Source organism: Rhizopus delemar, genomic scaffold, assembly GCF_000149305.1.
Source record: "Rhizopus delemar RA 99-880 supercont3.4 genomic scaffold, whole genome shotgun sequence".
NCBI classification, from domain to species: domain Eukaryota; kingdom Fungi; phylum Mucoromycota; class Mucoromycetes; order Mucorales; family Rhizopodaceae; genus Rhizopus; species Rhizopus delemar.
Window position 1 is genome coordinate 281,630 of NW_027137830.1, and position 21,658 is coordinate 303,287.

The 21,658-nt window shown below is 35.2% G+C and overlaps 6 protein-coding genes across 6 annotated transcripts; 5 read left to right on the forward strand and 1 right to left on the reverse strand.

Annotated features, from left to right (window-relative positions):
- Nucleotides 1–6,602: 6,602 nt before the first annotated feature.
- Nucleotides 6,603–8,457, forward strand: RO3G_05631 (uncharacterized protein; the record flags this gene model as incomplete). The annotated part of the gene is made up of 3 exons (XM_067660221.1): nt 6,603–6,729; nt 6,781–6,951; nt 7,013–8,457. The coding sequence occupies 3 exons, from the start codon at nt 6,603–6,605 to the stop codon at nt 8,455–8,457; spliced, it is 1,743 nt and encodes a 580-aa protein (XP_067516322.1).
- A 2,469-nt stretch (nt 8,458–10,926) lies between these two features.
- On the forward strand, nt 10,927–11,433 carry RO3G_05632 (uncharacterized protein; the record flags this gene model as incomplete). The annotated part of the gene is made up of 2 exons (XM_067660222.1): nt 10,927–11,127; nt 11,233–11,433. 2 exons carry the CDS (start codon nt 10,927–10,929, stop codon nt 11,431–11,433), a joined length of 402 nt encoding a protein of 133 aa, XP_067516323.1.
- Nucleotides 11,434–13,113: 1,680 nt separating this feature from the next.
- Nucleotides 13,114–13,404, forward strand: RO3G_05633 (uncharacterized protein; the record flags this gene model as incomplete). Its single annotated transcript, XM_067660223.1, has 1 exon — nt 13,114–13,404. One exon carries the CDS (start codon nt 13,114–13,116, stop codon nt 13,402–13,404), a length of 291 nt encoding a protein of 96 aa, XP_067516324.1.
- Nucleotides 13,405–13,878: 474 nt separating this feature from the next.
- On the reverse strand, nt 13,879–14,379 carry RO3G_05634 (uncharacterized protein; the record flags this gene model as incomplete). Its single annotated transcript, XM_067660224.1, has 1 exon — nt 13,879–14,379. One exon carries the CDS (start codon nt 14,377–14,379, stop codon nt 13,879–13,881), a length of 501 nt encoding a protein of 166 aa, XP_067516325.1.
- A 3,397-nt stretch (nt 14,380–17,776) lies between these two features.
- On the forward strand, nt 17,777–18,808 carry RO3G_05635 (uncharacterized protein; the record flags this gene model as incomplete). Its single annotated transcript, XM_067660225.1, has 1 exon — nt 17,777–18,808. The coding sequence occupies one exon, from the start codon at nt 17,777–17,779 to the stop codon at nt 18,806–18,808; it is 1,032 nt and encodes a 343-aa protein (XP_067516326.1).
- A 264-nt stretch (nt 18,809–19,072) lies between these two features.
- RO3G_05636 (uncharacterized protein) lies at nt 19,073–20,377 on the forward strand (the record flags this gene model as incomplete). The annotated part of the gene is made up of 1 exon (XM_067660226.1): nt 19,073–20,377. The coding sequence occupies one exon, from the start codon at nt 19,073–19,075 to the stop codon at nt 20,375–20,377; it is 1,305 nt and encodes a 434-aa protein (XP_067516327.1).
- Nucleotides 20,378–21,658: the final 1,281 nt, after the last annotated feature.

Below are 21,658 nucleotides of genomic sequence, written 5' to 3' on the forward strand. Positions count from 1 at the left end.
TTTTTCGTTCACTTTTTCCTTCGTTTCCGAGGTTATCACAGTTAATGATCCATTGATCGCTTGTATTTTAACCTTTATTTTAATAAAAACATAAATTTTCGACTGAGCTATACCCGCACATTTCTTTTGATATGTGCTATGTTTGCCAGGACCGCATCTTTTTCCCAAATGAACACTGCAAATAATCGTTCCAATTGGATAAAGCATATCGCAAGATTGAACATTTTTTGGTTAACAGATATTTATGGCTTTTGGAGAAAAGATTTAGCTTTCGCTGTATTGGTCATTTTTAAATTTTGAAAAAAGATTTAGGTACGAAAAAAATAAAGAAATCTAATAATATTTTTATTTTTTTTGTAGGGTAAGTATTCATGAAGTTATTCACGTTTTAAAGAAGTATCTTTTTTTTTACAGATGACCTTTTTTGGGAAAGCCTGTTCCCCTCTACTGTTGAAAGACCGATGTTTTCTTTTTTTATTTTTGAGGGCAAAATGCGGAAATCAAAAGCATTTTTGGATTATTTTGTTTAGAAGAATACGTATTAGGAAGGTGGTTTGTGATTTTTAGCTTAGATCATTACAAACGTGTTACAGAACGTAAAAAAATAGTCGTGTTTGGGGAAAAAAATGACCTGGTAAAAAAAAAGACTAGGTAAAAAAAAAAGACTAAGTAAAAAAAAAGACTTGGTAAAAAAAAAAGTAAGTAAAAAAAAAAAAAAAGAGTATAGCAATAGAAAGTTCATTGTTCAAATGAAAACAATAATCTAACAACAAATACACTTCATAGAAATGCAAATACCTTTACATTATAATAAAAGAATATGTGTATATTCTAAAAGAATAAAAAAAAATAAAGAAGCTCTGTTAACATTTTGTTACAAGGCAGTTATAATCAACAGATACATACAAAACTCTTTTGTTTATCAAATAAATAGATTGCTTTATTATTTTTTATGACAAATAATACAAAAGAATATATGTTTTTAAGCTTATACTCGTTCATTACTTACTTTATATTTGCACATGGGTGTAATTTGCCATTAGCCATTAGCCATTACAGATGTGGGGCAATGACAACTTTCTTCATCAAAAAGACTTTTCAGCAATAAACAACAATATAAGTCTGATATTCTTATAGTTTTATCGTATTGGAAAGAACAACTTTGCTCATGAGGTTCATGTTCGTCATCCGAATGTGTCCCATTAGGAATTCCTAATGTAAGAAAAAAAAAAAAAAGAAACCGACATTAGACTTGGTTTCTATTATTTTTTTTTTATAAACTTGTATTTGACCAGAACTTGAGCTTTCTTTTTTATCTTTTGTACCTTGAGCATCTAGTGCATTCCACGAAGCAAACCAGGGAGAAAAAAAAAGCTGTTTTACTGCTACAGTGCGTTAAGTTACCGACTTTTTTTTTTATTTCAAGTAAAAAAAAAAAAAAAAAAAAAAAAAAAAAAAAGAAAAAAGAATACTCTCTATGTTAAAGATATTGCACTCAAGTAATAAAGCTTGTTCAAACAATGTATAAGTTATCTTTTGGGATACCATTAAATGTAAACTTCGTGCAAAACAGCTGTTTTTGATTTATAACATAGATAGACAGTGAATAAGTTTAACATTGGTAAAAATAAGGCTACAAAAAAAGCACTTCTCTTTTTTTTTTTTTCTTCTTCTTCTCTTTTTTATAAAAGGTAAGTTCTTAATATTATATGTATTCCCATTTCTGTTCTAATGGTACTTGTACTTTAATAAAACCGTATTTCTTGCTTTCTTTATAAAGTCTCTTTCTCAAGACTACAGTTGCTTCTTCTTTTACTTGTTGGCACAAGCTTGGATGGCGTGTTTTTTTTTTTTTTTTTTTTTATTTTTTCTTTTCTTCTTTTCTTTTTTTCTTTTTTTTTCCTGGCCCATCTAAAGCAAGGTATTATTACTTTTACTACATATCCTCCATAGCTAATAACTGTTATAGATGCATGCTGCTTCCTTTTTCTTTACTTGTTGGTATAAGCTTAGCTAGTCTTCTTCTGGTCTATCTAAAGAAAGGTACAATTATTTTTACAATACATACACGATCGCTAATGCTTATTATAGATGAATTCTGCTTTGATTTGGCATCTTTTTATCTTTTTTTCTGTGTTCGCTTTGGTTCTTAAGTACTGATGTCTTTTCTTCTTTTGCTTTGAGTGCCCAAGTCCTTGAATCTTTGAATCCTTGTGTCTTTGCATCCTTGAGCTTGGCTTTTTTTTTTCTTCTTCTTGTGAGAACTTTTTGAGTTCCACGAGATTAATTGATGTATTTTTAGATTAGATGTTGCTGTTTTGGTGACATTAGGTAAGTCAAGTAAACTTTTAAAACGCTACAAGCAAAGAAATACTGTATGTTGTTATTATTATTTTACTTAAATAAAAAAAAGATATTTTTTATAAAACAAATCCCTATTTTTTTGTGTATATAAAGCAATATTTATTGCAATATGAATGGTTAATAAAGAAGTATATAAGCTATATGAGTGGTCAATAAAGAAGCATATAAGGCAATATGAGTGGTTTATAAAAGAGCAAAAAGACAAATAAAGCATTGTTTTGAAAAGTATCATTGGCTGCCGAGCACCATTAGATATAAAATGGATAATAAACAGGAGCCATAACATAACTGATGGAAGTTGCGTCTTGCGAGATCAATTAGCGAATAAATGTACCAGCAGTCTCCTGTCTCTGCCACAAATCTTGTAACATCTCTTAACCAAAAGATTAACGACGGTTTAAACGATTTGTGGCAGAGACAGGAGGCAGTGCGATCAACAATCAGTTACCCGATGTCACACGATTCTAAGCTCTTTCGCAAGATTGATAATATATCTGTTAACAAATTTGCACGATTATTTGCAGTGGAACACTGCACCCAAACCCTATATTCTAAATTATTATACATCGGGTATTTTAACAGTGGAACATCGTGTAAAATAATACGAAATTGAATTTTCAGAATAGAGATGTAATTTTTGTACCAAAAAAAAGCTAGAAAAAAGTATATACTATATCTGTAAAGATATACAGTAGATCAAAAAACTGCTGCAAGGAATTGCAAAATTCATGTTTTACAGCTGCTTGTCCATGGATACTGCACCAAACTATCTCAAACTTTGACTGTTTGTACCTCAATAGAAAGTGCGTTTATTCGTCGATTATCGGATATGGGCAATGTTTATTGGTGGAATTTGATACTGCTAAAGGTAGTATTTTAAACATCCGGTATTTTTTACTTGTTTACATATGTTTGAAATAATGAATTTTAATACAACCCAACCGGTTGCCATCACAATTTTTCTCACTTTTGACGTGATTAGAATGTTATCTGTATTTAAGAGTGCTTACAATTCCTTTATTTTAAATTTTATATTCCCTTGTTTAAATTATTTCTCGTTTTTAGCCTCTCGTCAATTGCATGCATAAATCACTGTCAGAGGAGAAAGTAAACGATCTCAAACAGGCATTAACCGGATCCACATCAAAATATGATATTGCTAAGGAGACTGGATTACATGAATCAACTGTTAGTAGATACTTTATAACGTTGTTTTCAAGTAGGACAGTGAGCACAGGTGATAGACCTGCAGTAGTCTCCAAAGTGACGAAGCGGTTAATCAAAAGAAAAGTCATTGAACGGGTTTTAAAGACTTCCAAAGAGGTATACCGGGAGCCTGTTGGATTTGGCTACGATATCTCATACCAGTCAGAAATTAACGTACTGAAATCAATGGAGTTCCATTTTCTGATAGAAAAAAAGGAGCCATTTCAGACAAAAGTGCATACGTAGCATCAGTTGAAATGGAACAAGGAGCATCAGGATTGGGCAATGGTTGACTGACAACAAATCGTTTACTTTAATGAAACCAAGATCAACGTATAGGGCTTTGATGGTGATAATCACTATCGGAAAAGGTCAAGTGACCTTTTTCAACATCATGACCTGGATTTTGTAATTCAGCATGAAGCTAGCAAATTGATGTCCTGTTGTTGTATAACCTCTGAAGGACCAGGATATGCTTGCTGAATTTACGATGGAAAGTTGTACTCGGGTGTTTACCAGCATATTTTGAACACTACGCTTTGTGGTACTATGAAGTGCTACAATTTCGACTGGTCCAACATTTAATTTTAGCATGACAATGACCCAAAGCACAAGGCATAATTTACAATGGCCTAGTTATGTAGTAACCAAGAGAGCTATATTAACGATTGGCCAGCTCAGAGCCCGGACTTAAATTCAATCGAGCACGTATGGAATCCATTGAAGTTGTAGCTCAATTATTACGAACGTAGAGCAAAGAACACAGATGTGCTTTGGGAACGAGTTGATGAAATATGAATTGACTTCGATAAATAACTTTGCCAAAGGCATGTAAATAACATTTTGAGAAGAACTCAAGAGATTATTAATAGAAAAGGAGGTTCAACTAAATATTAATAAATAAATTCATTCCGTTCAAATTTTCAAATTGCGCATCTCATACTTCCTTCAATACTTATCCAATAGGGATTAGACTCTTTCGGATTTTTCAAGACATGTAGAAGATTTACTATGTGGGAACAGAGGCAGTTTGTGCCATTGTAACAGGATGTGCGCTACAAAAACCAAGAAAAATGGATTCCTTGCAGCAGTTTTTTGACCTACTGTATATATGTTTACACTCTGCATACTGAATAAAATGAAATTGTATTTCTTGTAAAAATTTTTTGTCTCTTTTGTACTACATGAATCCATGGCAACTTTTAAATTGGGAAAATGAAAAATTTTCAAAACCAGTGTATGATTTTTTAATTTCAACAAAGGCCAATAAAGTATATCTATTGGATTGTAAGCTCGGACATATAACTATTTGAGTTGCGACGTTCTCTTATCAAACATACTGAATTTGCTATACTGCAAAAAAAGAAAAAAGAAAAGTATGCTTAGTTTATGTACCCAAAAAAAAAGATAAAAAAAATTGTTTGTTTACACTGAAAAGATAAAGAACAATATTTCTTAAGTTGCGAAAGGGAACATAGGCTCAATGATTTTATCCAACGAAGAGTAAAATTAATTGATTACAATTGGAACAACAGAATATATCATAGGAAGTAATAAATGCAAATGTTAAATAAGAGATAAAATAAAAATGAACAAGGAAAAAAGAAAAAAATAAAAGAAATACAATTTTCCTTTTTTTGACCACAAGGAAAATAACTTCTACCACAGATGATAAGGCAATGTTTAAACGACTAAAGCTAAGCAGAAAATAAGGAGGAATGGGTTTGGTAGTCATTTTTATTTTTAACTGCAAAAAGAAACAATAATTATTAACATCAAACGAATTTACATGTTTTGAGATTCCTTATAGCAGAGACTATAAAAAAGAGCTATTGTTAAAGAAATAAAATAGTGCATCTTAAGAGATTTAGAAAAAAAAAAAAAAAAGTAATGTTGAAATTAGAGAATTGCAATGTCGGAATTACTTGCGTGTGAAAAAAAGCAATGTTGGAATTACTTGCATGTTAAAAAAAAAAGAATGTTAAAAATGACATTTCAAACGAATACCTACTTTTACAAATTGCCTTAAGTTGAACAAAGCCTACATACAGGATCCTTGTTTTATTCATAGAGTATACAAAGATTTACTTTGGGTTTTAGAAAAGCGGTTTTAGAAATTGCACTGAAATTGGAAATGTTTTTTCAACCAAGAAAAAAAAATCTAACTGAGATGTCAATTAGAAATGTGTTAATTCATTTACCTTTGTTTGCTAATTTCAATTTCTTATTCAATGTATCTATGCTAATTTATGTGCTTTTTGTCCCAACTTTAAGAATATCATCACTTTGTCTTTTTTCTTTTTCTTTTTCTTTTTCTTTTTCTTCTTCTTTTTTTTTTTTTTTTTTTTTTTTTTTGGTAAAGTAGTGCAGTTAAGTAAGCCAATCAATATAGTACTGAATATGACGGGAAAAGATTCAAATCTTTTAACAGAAAAGTTGAATTGATTTTACTCGATGAAAAATGTATTATTATTTAGTCGCAATTGTATGATGTCGTAATATAGCAACATCAATTGAAATTTGTTAAAGATTCTTATTCTTTGATTTTGGAGTTGTATATAAGGAGTTCATAAAGCGACATATCAATGCATAAAAACTGTTATTGTATTCATACAAAAAAATAAGTACTCATGAATAAATTTAATATCATTGATTTACAGTAAAACCATATCTCTATAAATAAATATGAGACTTCTGCAATAATTACCTTTGATCTGTTGTTCATATCGGTATTTTAAGAATCACATCGGGACCTGTTTTTAAGAACGGTACATCAATGTAATCCTATTTGATAAATATTGTTAAATCAATAAACAACTCACATCATCATTGATTGATTCGTCAAGAAGACAACATGTCATATTTATCCATTATCTTTCCTGAATCTTCCCATTCTCTTTGTATCATTATTTTAACCGATGAATAGAAATAGCGGTAAAAATTTACATATTCAAAAAGTATAAATAACATCAATTGTTGTTGTAAATCAAACAGTATATAATTAGTAACGCAAGTTCTTTATTGTATTTATAATGTATTCTTCAAGCCCATACAAATTCCATTGTTACTGCGCCCAATGCTCTGGAGGAGAAGCAGGCAAGTACCAATTTGTTACGCAATGGACTCTTGCTCGCCATAGAAAGAAAGAAGCTGTTAAAGGTTTGTTACTTACATTAAGATAGTTTTTTTGCTAACGCATCATATAAACAGGTGAATCAGAAATAATTCCAGAAGTTAACACCAATAATGAAGTGATTCCATCAAGTGAAAATGATTCTGAGAATAATGGTGATGAAGACTTTTCTAATTGGCAAGTCATTGAAAATGATGAAGATGATGCCTCTAGTTGTATGGATGTTGTCGAATTCAGTGTGCCCAAAGGTAAAAACCTTCTAGAATTGTTTTAATAAAATATAAAATACTTACTTTGTCAAACGTTTAGTTAAACTTGAAGGATTCCAAAGTGATGTTGTTGCTTTCATAGCAATTTTCTTGACGTATTTCCAGCTGTTTTTCATTTCTGAATATGCTGCGGAAATAGTTATGAAATTTGCTAATGATCTTGTTGTCCTCTTACATTACGAACTAATCTTCTTTACTAAGTTGGACACTCTTCGAAATGCTGTTGGAATTGACTATACCTACAAAGGTATGTTTCGCCTTGTTGTCTGTCCTGAATGCCATACCCTGTACCAGCCTGAAGAAGTACACTGTGATTCGAAGTGCACCTTTTCTGAGTTTCGCATCACATGTAATGCCCCACTCTTCAAGCCTGCTACGATTGGTGCAAGCAAAATGTACGCCAACAAGGTCTCTGCATTCAATTCCATCAAGTATGCCTTGACTGTGATGTTCTCTCGACCAGGCTTTGAATCAGCAATAGAAGCATGGCGCTATCGTACTCGTCATAACAACACCATGTATGATATCTATGATGGTCAACTTTGGAATGAATTCAAAGATAGAGATGGTAATTTATTTACCAGTCAAGCTAGATCTCTTCTTTTTACGTTGAATGTCGATTGGTTTCAGTCATCCAAAAGAAACGTGTACTCTGTTGGTGCTATCTACTTGACAATAAATAACCTTCCAAGATCCATCAGATACAAAAAAGAAAATATCATCTTGGTTTGCGTTATTCCTGGTCCCAAAGAACCCAAGGACACACAAATCAACAACTATCTACAAGTTTTGGTAAATGATCTGAAGGAGCTCTACTATGGTGACTTTTTTACCTGTACAGCTGAATCTCCTAACGTGCCTGTTCAAGTTCGTGCTGCTCTGTTCTTGATTGCTTGTGATATTCCTGCTAGCCGAAAGGTTAGTGGGTTTACTTCATTCAATGCCACTGTACCTTGTAACAAGTGCTCAACAGCATTTCCTGCTCGTTATAATACTCATCTTCAACATGATTTTTCTTTTGGTCTTGAAGATATTGATGCTTGGTCACTTCGTACCAATATTGAAAACCGTTATCATGCAAAAAATTGGAAAGAAGCAACCACCAAGAGACAAAGAGCCGACTTGGAACAGAAGTTTGGTACTCGGTTCTCTGCCTTACATGATTTGGGATACCTTGATCTTGTTCGTTGTACTGCCATTGATCCAATGCATGGCCTTTTCCTTGGAACAGCAAAGAAAATGGTTAAAATATGGCGTACAACCATTTGTGACCTTACCTATGAATTATACCTGACTGATGCTGACTTGAAAGAAATGCAAAAAGAAGCAAATGATATTATATTGCCAGCACAATACACGCCAATCAATCAGAAAATTGTCAGCGATTTCTCTGACTTAAAGGCTGATGAATGGAGAACCTGGTGTCTTGCTCTTTCTCCTCTTTTGCTCAAGTCTCGTCTTCCAGTCCGTCATTGTTTAGGATAGGGGATTTTAGGTAAAAGTAGTATAACAACAAAGATAAAGAAATACTGTTAGAACTTGGTATCTCTTTATTAAGTTAAGATAACTAAGATTGAATCTGATAAATTCTACATGTAAAAAGTGAGAGTATTTATAGACATGATACGGATAAAGAATTAGGACAGATTTATGATCAATTTGACAGAATAGATGATTACTATTTCTAATTATTAGTTTAGCCTGTTCCTAGCTTGTATTGTCAATTATGCTATTGGGATGGTTTCAGGTAGCTCTGGGCGTAGGACTATTTAGGAGACGGTACGGATGAATATAAAATCCTCTAGTTCCGTGATTGGATATTATAGCTAATAATAATATCTCAGTTAGGACAAATGTTTCCATGATTAATGATGATCCGGTAAGTAATCGTCATTCCTTATTCAACATGCTCATATCATCAATAAACTATTTTACAACCACGTCATATATTTGACTATGTGAAGTTAATATGAATAAAGCTTAATATAAAAATCTAAACAAAGTCTTTTATTGATCTGCGTTGGGAATAATGTTATAAATGATTCCAAGTTATGTCAACATATTATTTAGGATCATATGAGATTCCTTTTACTAAAATAAAGTGACTATAATCTTATGTATCCTTAACAGTCATAAAGAAAATTGGGCAAAGTTTGTACAGGCCTGTCATATTGTATGTCGTCCATGCATTACCCAAAATGAAGCCACGATAGCACACAAGCTATTCCATGAGTTTGTCCTTGGTGTTGCTGAATTGTATGGTCCAGAGATGGTCACTCCAAATATGCATCTTCATCTACATTTGAAGGACTCCATTCAAGACTTTGGTCCAATCTGTTTTGCCAAATATGAAATAGAAGACAAAAACTACAAAAAGACGATAGTTGTGAAACTAAAGATTATATATGACTTTATTAATAAGAACATTGAGGGTATTTATACTTTTTTTTGAATGTCTGGGTCTTTACCGCTATTTTAATTAATCGGTTACAAGGATAATATGGACTATTGCAGAATTCTCACGTTTACTAATAGAGATCTGGCTAGGCTATAATTCCGTAATTTCCAAGTTTATCCATGAATGTTCACTTTATTAGTTGTGTGGATACAACATTGCCCCCTTCTAGTTTGAAAGCAAACGGTAAAAGGAAAAGTGAAGATTCAAGAAAGAGTGATTGTCATACACAGTAAGTGCGGTAATGATTATAGGGTAGATAAATAGACATAGTATAATTGAGGGTAGATCGTAGTAGTAAGTTGTCATAAAAACCTGATAGTAAAAAAAAAAAACCTTTAGGAAAAATTGTCTTAGGGAAAAAGACGGTCAACTACTTAGACGATTTAACGTCTTGATCTCTTGTTTCTACTGTGATGATCACGAGTAGGAACGGTACGTTTGGGTAATCTTGCTTTCTTTGAGGCAGCAGTATTGTTACCTGCTTGACGACGAGCCCAATATGTTTCAATTGAAGATCGATCATCAAAGCTAGAAGTACAGTGGTGAAGTGTTTTTAAGTATTTAAAATATGAAAAAGAAGAATTAACGAGACCGAACAATAGTTCTAAAGTCGAATACTTTTATTAAAGAAAGATTCCAAGGCTATTTATATTAGTTGAGCAAGACCTGAGATTAAATGACAAGAGATAGTTACGACCGATATGATTTGACATGTATAAGAAAAATTTTATAAACTGATGTAAATAATCAACTGTTGAGATGAAAGTGAAACTTGGTTGTTCAGGGCAGTTGGTAATTATCAGGATCTATTCTTATTCAAACTCATTTGTAAAGATTTAGCTTAGAATGATAAAACTGTTATCTTATTGACATGTCAAAACATGACAAGTGGGTCAAAAAACTGCACCAACGCAACTCAGTTTTTCTGAAATACAAGTATAGCTCTGTCAGTTTAACAGCAAACATTACGAAGCTTGGCACAAAAAGGGTTACTACTGTTACTATTTATTGACAAAGTTTCAAGGTCAGATGCGGAGTATTGATTTAAAGGGCACTCAGCAAAAAGAGGAGGTCGGTTGGTGCAGTTTTTTGACTTTTAAAATGAAAAGGAAGTTGATATCATATGTCCGGACTGAGACTATTCCGGCAAATTTAATCGAATTTTGCTGATACTTAGTCACACTGGGGACCTTCAAATAAAGTTTTTTGCAATTGTTTTCTTTTTTTTTTCTTTCCTGCTTTACCCAAACCCATTGTACATCGTCAGTATCTATCCATCATTAGAAATGCCCAAAAAGCTTCCATCCGATATTCAAAACAGTATCAAAGCATTATTAGAGAATAGTGTTGATCCTGCAGTCATTGGGAAACGGGTTGAAGTGCATAGAAATACCGTCAATAGGTATGCAAATAAGTGAATACACGATAGAATACGTAAAAGAGGAGGTAGACAGAGCATTGTCGCAGAGTCAATACGTCGATACATCAAGAGACAAATGCTCACAGGTTGTTTGAAGACTGCCAAGGATGTGCAAATGAAGTTGGAGGAGCTTGGACACCCTATGTCGTATCAATCGGCAATTAATATCTTACATTCAGTTGAAATTTATGCTGAGATCAAAAAGAAGAAGCCATTATTGACTGAAAAGCACAAAAAGGCTCGATCAGCATGGGCAAAAAAGCATCAATATTGGACAGTACATGATTAACGACGTGTCATCTTTTCCGATGAGACGAAAATCAACATTTGGGGCTCTGATGGCTGCAAGTATTATTGGAAAAGAAAATGTGATCATTTACAGCCTCACCATATCGACGTTACTGTGAAGCATGGAAGCGGTGTTCTCATGTTATGGGGCTGTATAACCAGCGAAGGACCTGGATACGCATGTCAGATCTATAATGGGACCATGAATTCAGAGGTATACCAAAAAATCCTTGGTACAAGTCTACAAGACACTATGGAGTACTATGGTCTTAACTGGGAAACGTCGGTATTTTAGCATGACAATGATCCTAAACATCGATAAAAGTCTACGACACAATTGATGAAGGATAGTGGCATGATTTACATCGACAATTAGCCATCACAAAGTCGAGACCTTAATCCTATTGAACATATATGGCATCATTTGAAGTTAAAGCTGAGCATGTATGATAATAAGGCGACCAGCATCCATGACCTGTGGCAAAGAGTCGAAAATGAATGGAATTCGTTTACTGAGGAATAATGCATCAAATATATAGACAGTATGCCCGATAGAATGCAAGCAGTCTTAGCAAAGAAGGGTGAATCCACTAATATTAAAAAAGGCAAAAAACTGCACCAACCGACCTCCTCTTTTTGCTGAGTGCCCTTTAAATCAATACTCCGCATCTGACCTTGAAACTTTGTCAATAAATAGTAACAGTAGTAACCCTTTTTGTGCCAAGTTTCGTAATGTTTGCTGTTAAACTGACAGAGCTATACTTGTATTTCAGAAAAACTGAGTTGCGTTGGTGCAGTTTTTTGACCCACTGTAGGTTCCCAAGTGTAATCCATAGGATCATCGTATCCTTTCTAATGAACAAGATACTGGTAATTACCTGGAGTTCCTTTGTGTTGTATAATGGCTTGAATCTCATAATGTTGGTCATCAATTGATTCTACACTTTTATTGCTGGGTAATGAAATAAGTTTTAAGTGTGAGGTTGGTACATCTCTTGATAAGAGGTTATTTTGTTTATCAACTAATATGTAACTGCCATTAGTTGTCATTCCACTTATATAAAAAGGACCTTCATAATATGGATCAGTTTTGTTTTCCTTATTCACATTTTTAATCATGACTTCACTGTGGAGTGGGAAGGGTGTGTGAACGATTTTGTTTGTTTTCATAAAATATGCATTGTCTACATCCTGAGTTTCCTTAATGCGTTTAGCAAGAGCAGGGATAACGACTTCAGTAGCATATTTAAGTCTGTTTTCTATTACTTTAGAATCTACAGCTTCACTTCTAAGAGTGGGTTTAATATGAGAATAATCTTTCATATCATTTGGTACTTTATTGAAGATTACTGTATATGGTCTACTCTTATGAAGTCTGGAATATTTCAGATTCATACAGTAGGTCACAAAACTGCTGCAAGGAATCCATTTTTCTTGGTTTTTGTAGCGCACATCCTGTTACAATGGCACAAACTGCCTCTGTTCCCACATAGTAAATCTTCTACATGTCTTGAAAAATCCGAAAGAGTTTATGCCCTATTGGATAAGTATTGAATGAAGTATGAGATGCGCAATTTGAAAATTTGGAAAAACGAAAACTTGAACGGAATGAATTTATTTATTAATATTTAGTTGAACTTCCTTTTCTATTAATAATCGCTTGGGTTCTTTTTGAAACGTTATCTATATAACTTTCGAAAAGATATTTAGCGAAATCAATTCATATTTTATCAACTTGTTCCCAAAGCACATTCGTGTTCTTTGCTCTACGTTCGTAATATTTGAGATTCAACTTCAATTGATGCCATACGTGCTCGATTGAATTTAAGTCCGGGCTCTGAGCTGGCCAATCGTTAATATAGCTCTCTTGGTTACTACATAACTAGGCCATTGTAAATTATGCCTTGTGTTTTGGGTCATTGTCATGCTAAAAGTAAATGTTGAACCAGTCGAAATTGTAGTACTTCATAGTATCATGAAGCGTAGTGGTCAAAATATGCTGGTAAACGCCCGAGTACAACTTTCCATCGTAAATTTAGCAAGCATATCCTGGTCCTTCAGAGGTTATACAACACCAGGACATCAATTTGCTAGCTTCATGCTGGATTACAAAATCCAGGTCATGATGTTGAAGAAGGTCACTTGGCCTTTTCCGATAGTGATCATCACCATTAAAGCCCTATATGTTGATCTTGGTTTCATTAAAATAAACGATTTGTTGTCAGTCAACCATTGCCCAATCCTGATGCTCCTTGTTCCATTTTAACTGATACTACGTATGCACTTTTGTCTGAAATGGCTCCTTTTTTTCTATCAGAAAATGGAACTCCATTGATTTCAGTACGTTAATTTCTGACTGGTATGAGATATCGTAGCCAAATCCAACTGGCTCCCGGTATACCTCTTTGGAAGTCTTTAAAACCTCTTCAATGACTTTTCTTTTGATTAACCGCTTCGTCGCTTTGGAGACTACTGTAGGTCCACCACCTACAGTGAGCGACAAAACTGTCCCAATGTTTTGTAGTTTTCTCTTTTATGGCCTGTAGCGTTATGGTTATCAGATTAATTTATGGCTTGTTGTATATCATTCGATAGCCAAATTCTTGTAGAAGTAAACAACATATAGCAAAGACCGATTAAAGTGCCGCAAGTGGAGATAGAGGGGATGGAAAACAAGCGGTGCATTGGGACAGTTTTGTCGCATTTTCAAAAAAATATAAAATGGTTTATTTATTTGATATTAATAGTCAGTCCAGCGTCCTTTGTTCTTGATACACTGTTTTATACGCTTAGGCATTGATTCTATAACCTTTTGACACTCTTCTGGCTTCATTAAGTCGTACCAAACTTTAGTTACTCGTTCGTATAATTCATTCATGCCTTTTGGTGCTGTTTCATAATCATTCAGCCTTCTCTTTAACAATGACCACATATTTTCAATTGGATTGAGGTCAGGGGACTGTGCAGGCCACTCCAGGATGTTGTAGGGTTGGTCTTTAAGGTATTCTTTGACTAGTTTGGACGTATGCTTAGGATCATTGTCATGCTGAAAAATCACCTGATGACGTTCGAATCCTAATTTATCGATGCTAAACTCGATAGTACGCTCCAATTCATCTTCCAAAATCTCTCTGTACAATTCTTTATCCATATTACCATTGATCTTGCACATCCAACCGACTCCTGCATAGGTAATGGCGCTCCACAGCATAATACTGCCTCCACCATGCTTAACAGTCATCTTGACATGATGAGATTTCAAGCTTTCCCCTGACCGGATCTAAGCCCAGGTGCGTCCATCTGAATTGAATCTATTTATTTTCGTCTCGTCTGACCAAATAACGCGTTTCTAGTCATCTATAGTCCAGTCTTTGTGAGCCATACACCAAGAAAGCCTCTTACGGATGTTTTTAGCACTAAGCAAAGGCTTCTTCGGCTTCTCAATTGCACCAAGGCCGGCCTTACGAAGGGTTCTGCGCACTGTCACAGCAATTAATTTCCTTCCAATGTCCTTTTCTAACTCTTTAGCCACCTTTGCTGCACTTGACATCCGGTTTTTCGTCACTTGGCGGACACAATAACGTTCATCAGCTGCCGATAAGATCTTGCGTCGGCCGCCTTTTGGCTTTCCAAGTCCAAAGCAATGGGATTTTCGGAGTCTCCCAACTGTACTCTTGCTTAAACCAGTAGAACCTTCCACTTCCCGAACCGACTTATCTTGTTTAAGTAGAGAAATTGCTTGAACAACTGTTTCTTGAGGGACTTGTTTCATGTTGAGATATAATGGGCGAGTAATAAATTAGTAGGAGTTCAAAGCTTCAGCAGTGAGTAGAGATCAGCTTAGAGACATACAATGCGCATTTGTAAGCAGTTTGGTACCTCTATGCAACTTGTGGGTCGATATTTTATCATATTTTATATTTTTTTGAAAATGCGACAAAACTGTCCCAATGCACCGCTTGTTTTCCATCCCCTCTATCTCCACTTGCGGCACTTTAATCGGTCTTTGCTATATGTTGTTTACTTCTACAAGAATTTGGCTATCGAATGATATACAACAAGCCATAAATTAATCTGATAACCATAACGCTACAGGCCATAAAAGAGAAAACTACAAAACATTGGGACAGTTTTGTCGCTCACTGTATGCTCACTGTCCTACTTGAAAACAACGTTATAAAGTATCTACTAACAGTTGATTCATGTAATCCAGCCTCCTTAGCAATATCATATTTTGATGTGGATTCGGTTAATGTCTGTTTGAGATCGTTTACTTTCTCCTCTGACAGTCATTTATGCATACGATTGACGAGAGGGTAAAAAAGAGAAATGATTTAAACAAAGGAATATGAAATTTAAAATAAAGGAGTTGTAAGCACTCTTAAATACAGATAGCATTCTAATCACGTCAAAAGAGAGAAAAATTGTGATGGCAACCGGTTGGTTCATATTAAAATTCATTATTTCAAACATATGCAAACAAGTAAAAAATACCGGATGTTTAAAATACTACCTTTAGCAGTATCAAATTCCACCAATAACCATTGCCCACATCCGAAAATTAACGAATAAATTCCCTTCCTATTGTGGCACAAACAGTCAAAGTTTGAGATAGTTTGGTGCAGTACCCATGGACAACCAGCTGTAAAATCTGAATTTTGCAATTCCTTGCAGCAGTTTTTTGACCTACTGTATAAGTCATCGACCTTATCGTATGAGTCCTATCGAGACTGAACATCTGCAAAAAGAATTACATAAATATTGTAAATTGGGTGTAATTGCTCCATCAAATAGTCCCTGGGCAGCCCCTGTGATATTAGTTAAAAAGAAGAATGGCGAATACAGAATGGTGATAGATTATAGAAAGTTAAATGCAGTAACAAAGAAAGACGCTTATCCCTTACCTCGTATTGATGATTTGCTGGATACATTAGGCAAGGCGAAAGTATTCTCAGCTTTGGATATGCGAGCTGGATTTCATCAAGTGCCCTTGGAAGAGGATAGCAAAGAACTAACAGCTTTCACAACAAAGTTTGGTACATATCATTATAACACACTGCCAATGGGTCTTGTAAATTCCCCAGCAACCTTTCAACGACTAATAGATTTATGTTTTCGACCTCTTATCAACAAATGCTTAGTCGCTTACATTGACGATCTAAACGTATATTCTCTCAATTATCAAGATCATTTGCAACATTTAGAACAAGTGTTTCAATGCATCCAAGTTGCGAATCTCAAACTAAATCCGGAAAAGTGTTTCTTTTTCAAGGACCATCTCAAGTTTCTTGGATATATTGTTACCAAAGAAGGATTACAAACAGACCCCAGTAAAATTCAAAAAATAGTCGAATATCCACAACCAAGAACAATTAAACAAGTCCGAGGGTTCCTTGGAATAGCATCCTACTACAGACGTTTTATAAAAAACTTTGCGGCTATTGCGAGACCACTGCATGATCAAACGAAAACTACAAAGAAAATCCCTTGGACAAGTTTAACTACTGAATCATTTGAAACGTTAAAGAAATTACTTACCACTGCTCCTATTTTGTCAAGACCTGACTTCAACAAACCATTTATACTAGTAACCGACGCATCCAAATTAGGGCTTGGTGCCATATTAACCCAATTGGATGAAAATGGTCATGAACACCCAATTGTTTATGCAAGTCGAGGCCTCAAGTCTACTGAATCGAATTACGCTCCTACTAAATTAGAATGTTTGGCAGTCATATGGGCAGTAAAGTTATTCCGACCCTATCTACTAGGAAAGAAGTTTACTGTGATCACCGATCACTCAGCTCTAAATGGGTTACTAAAGACGCCAAACCCCACTGGAATAATCGCCAGATGGATTACTATCTTATCAGAATATGAATTCGAGGTAAAGTATCGACCTGGAAGAGTCAACGAAAGCGCCGACTTCCTATCCCGACTTGGGTACTAGAAAGCTCAACACTTACAACTAATTAACAACATGTATATATATATATATTATCAACTTTATATTTTTATCAAACTACATGGAGGTAGGGAGGGGTAGTTGAAACAAATAATCCAAAAAAAAAAAACCCCATTAAAAAAAAAAACAGTACAAAATCAAACCAAGCAGAAAAAAAAAATATTTTTCCCACTTCAACAAAAAAAACAAAATCCTGAAACAATAAGATTGCAAAAATTCAAAACAGTAACACAAAATAGTAACACATCAAAAATGGAACAGCGAAAAATCGACCAGATGGCAACATACAGTGGCCAGCAAAACCGTTCGCACAAAACGTATTTTTTTCTTTCTGCACCATTTGTGGCTTATTGTGCATACTGGGCACTATACTTAGTGCATATTATCTAAAAGTAAAAGCTCTTGGCTTTCTGATGACGTATAATATGCCACCCTAAGCGCACCCTAAATCATAGTACGGACAATCAAAAATCAAAGGTACATTCGAACGGTTTTGCGGCCTCGCTTGAGAAATTCCTCGATTGCGGTAAACGCAGTCACTACACCCTGAGATTCTTCCAGAACTCTCGCTGCTTACTAATTCACCACTGCACACTATTTTTTTTCTTTTTTTCCTTTGTCATTCGCACATTCCCATTTCGACATCTCGACATTTACCAAGTAATTACTCAACATGCAACCATTAATAGAAGATCACAAGAACACTATCGAGTTTTACCTTCGTCAAGGCTTTTCTTATCATAAAATTGCAAATATAGTCAAAGTATCATCCTCTACTGTTCATAAAATTCGTTTGGAGTTAGGTTTGCCTGTTCGAATTGACAAAGGTGGTAGGCCAAAAGCACTCACTAAGCGGGAGCAGCAGCATCTCGTTCCTGCTGTAACAGTAGATGGGCTCGAAAATGCTGTACAAGCACAGCAGTCGTTGGAGCAGAACTTGGGCAAGTCAGTTTCTGTAGATACTGTACGTAGGGCGTTAAGGGATGCTGGTTTGGTCTCATTTTTCAGGCCAAAGAAACCTTTAATTAATGAAAGAAATAGAAAGAGGAGGCTCCAATGGGCTCGTCAGCATATTGACTGGACAGTAAACGATTGGATGAATATCATATGGTCTGACGAAACCAAAATCAACCGTTTTGGGTCCGACGGAAAGTCTTATGCATGGAAAGTGCCAGGCCAACCGCTTAAAAAGCACCATGTTCGTGAGACAGTGAAGCATGGAGGAGGCTCTATAATGGTATGGAGCTGTATTAGCTGGTATGGTCCAGGCTATATTGTGGATGTAGGCAAGAGCATGACTAAGGACGCTTATTTGGAGGTTTTACAAGATGATTTGATGAAGTCTTTGGCCTGGTACATGGAAGAAAGTGGAAATCCTACAAATCAATTTATCTTTATGCAGGACAACGATCCCAAACATACAGCTAAAGTCGTGTCAAAATGGCTAAATGAGCAAGACTTTCATGTTATGAAATGGCCACCACAATCACCAGACTTGAACCCAATTGAAAACATGTGGAAATTGCTTAAACGTCGGCTGTTTAGAAGCTATGACTGCCCTCCATGTGGTATACATGAGCTATGGGACTGCATAGGTCACACTTGGTACCAAATCACGGCTGAAGAATGCCAAAAGTTTATTAAAAGTATGCCGGATCGATGCAGTGCAGTTATTGAGGCTAATGGCTTTTACATTGGTTATTAAATAAACTAATTTTAACGAATTTTGCTTTCAAAATATATGGCCGCAAAACCGTTCGAATGTACCTTTGATTTTTGATTGTCCGTACTATGATTTAGGGTGCGCTTAGGGTGGCATATTATACGTCATCAGAAAGCCAAGAGCTTTTACTTTTAGATAATATGCACTAAGTATAGTGCCCAGTATGCACAATAAGCCACAAATGGTGCAGAAAGAAAAAAATACGTTTTGTGCGAACGGTTTTGCTGGCCACTGTATTTGCAAACTATGCAAATTCCAGAAGATGAAACAAGAAGTTTACAAAAATTCCTCATTAGGGAATCCCCTAATTTCACTTTGTACAAAGATACATTATACAGATACAATACAGAGAATGGAACTATACGAAAGGTTCTCAACAAGCAAGAAGCTCAAGAAATGATGAATGCGTATCATCAACATCCTCTAGGGGGACACTTAGCATACAATAATACCTTACATAAAATTGCAACTCGGTACTACTGGGACAATATGGCGAAGGATATATTTGAATACGTTCGAACATGCTCTAGATGTCAAGTCTTTGGAAAAAAATCATTGAAGGAAGAGCTTTATCCAGTTCCAGTCTCCATAAAACCTTTTGATAGAGTAGCATTAGATGTGAAACATGTACAAACCTCAAGGTCAGGACACCGGTATATTGTCGCAGCAATTGATTACCTCACAAAATATGTCGAAGCAAGACCATTACGATTTCAGACTTCCTCAGAAATTGCTCTATTTCTATACGAAGATGTAATTTGTAGACATGGATGTCCAACCATCATGGTCACAGATAATGGAAAACCATTTCTAAGTGGTCTAGTACGCAAAGTTTGCCAAGCCTATTCTATTATTCACAAGACTACAACACCGTACAACCCACAAAGTAATGGCCTGATTGAACGATTCAATCGAACACTTGGTCAGATTTTACAAAAACGATCAGACACTGAAAAGGAAGATTGGGATCACTATCTACCAGCCACCTTATTTGCATATCGATCAATTAAGCAAGCTACAACAAAACAATCACCATTTTTCTTGATGTACGGCTATGAACCAAAAACGCCATTTGATATAGACAACCGAATATTTGAGAAAAGCTCTCACAAATTTGAAACAGTGTTATGGCACAGGACAACTCACCAGATTCATAACCTTAACTGGGTACGTGAGCAATCAGCACAGGCCATTAAGCAAACTCAGGCTGCTCAAAAGAAAGCTATAGAGAACAAGATTCTAGACGAACGGAAAGAACTGAAGCCTCCTTTCAGACTCGGTGATATGGTTCTCCTGTACAAAGATTACATGTCTACATCCTGGACTGGAAAGCTACAAGACAAATGGGAAGGTCCTTACATCATTCAAAACAATTTGGGAAAAGGAACTTATCATATTAAAAACACAAATCCAAACGACACCCGGATAAGAAGAGTTCATGGGAATAGACTGAAACCATACGTTATACCAAATACAATGTGGAACGCTGAAAACGAGAGAAATGTTTCAAGTTTGGTTCTGGACAAAGAAACGAATGAATTGTTTCAGTAAAGACGAAAACACACACAACAAAAAAAAAAAAAAATGAAACAAAAAAGTTACACAACAATTTCTCAACAATATATACAGTAGCGGACAAAACTGGTGCACAAAACTTTTTTTCAGCTTTTAGCTACCATTACTTGCTCATGGTCATTGCAATAGCTATGAAACTATATTAGAAGGAAGATATGCTAGCCATTGTAATTTACGTGTATTCCTAGCATGACATTGTTAAAACTGAGCGAAGAGCATGCTTTTCATTTATAAAATTCTATATTTTCTAAAAACCGCAAAAGTGGCTAAAATTTAAGGCTTTGTATAGTCATCTCATCTCTTGATATTATCGAATATTCTTCTTGGCATATGCTAGTAGTATGTGTGTATATCATTTTCAATAACAGAGCCCAGCTCTTTAACTATTCTTTTCCAAAGATCATCTATCCTTTTTGGTCTAGTGTCGTATCGTCATAGCTTTGCCTTCAATTGCCACCAGACATGCTTAAGAAGGCTTAAGCCGGGATTAGTGGTAACTAACCCTTTAGCACAGAAGCGCTGCTATCAAATATTGAGCTTGTGGCTTGCCTTAACTTGTGCTTTGTGTCATTGTCATGCTGAAACGAGAGATTACGATATTTTAGACCACTACACCCTTGGCTTTTGTGGTATGTAGTAGGCGAAATACATGTGTATATCTATGACTTTATTACAGCATCGTATACTTGACACAAATATCCTGGTCCTCAATATCTAATACAGCCTTAAAATGTAACAGAGCAGCCAACATTCTTCATTGTTTGATCACCGTAAAAAGATCGCTAAGGTTGCTCGACTTGCTTTCAATATTAGTGTATACTATCTGCACTCATAACATTCATGTTTTTTTCATTGCTAAAGATGATGGACTTCCAGCCCTCTATAGTATGCGATGGTTTGCCGTGATACCACTTTCATCGCTTTTCCTGGCTTATACAGCTAATGAAAATCTTCGCTTCCTTGGTTCCAGACTCAAAATCTAGCTTCCTACAGTGCCTTCTGACTGACAGTTTGCTAATACTGCATCCTAAAGTCCTCAAAATATGCTGAGCATCAGAAACTGTATGTAAGGGACCTTGTCCAAGCTTTAGGTTGGTGACTGCACTAGTAACTTTTCAGACTACAAGCGGGAGACCTTCATGGTCACAAGGCATTAAGTTCCTTTCTTCCCTCTTTGTCCTGTTGATTGTCCATTTAGAGACTCTTGCTGCTCTAAAAATATCTGTTGTCGTACGAACTACAGTGGGTGGAAAAATG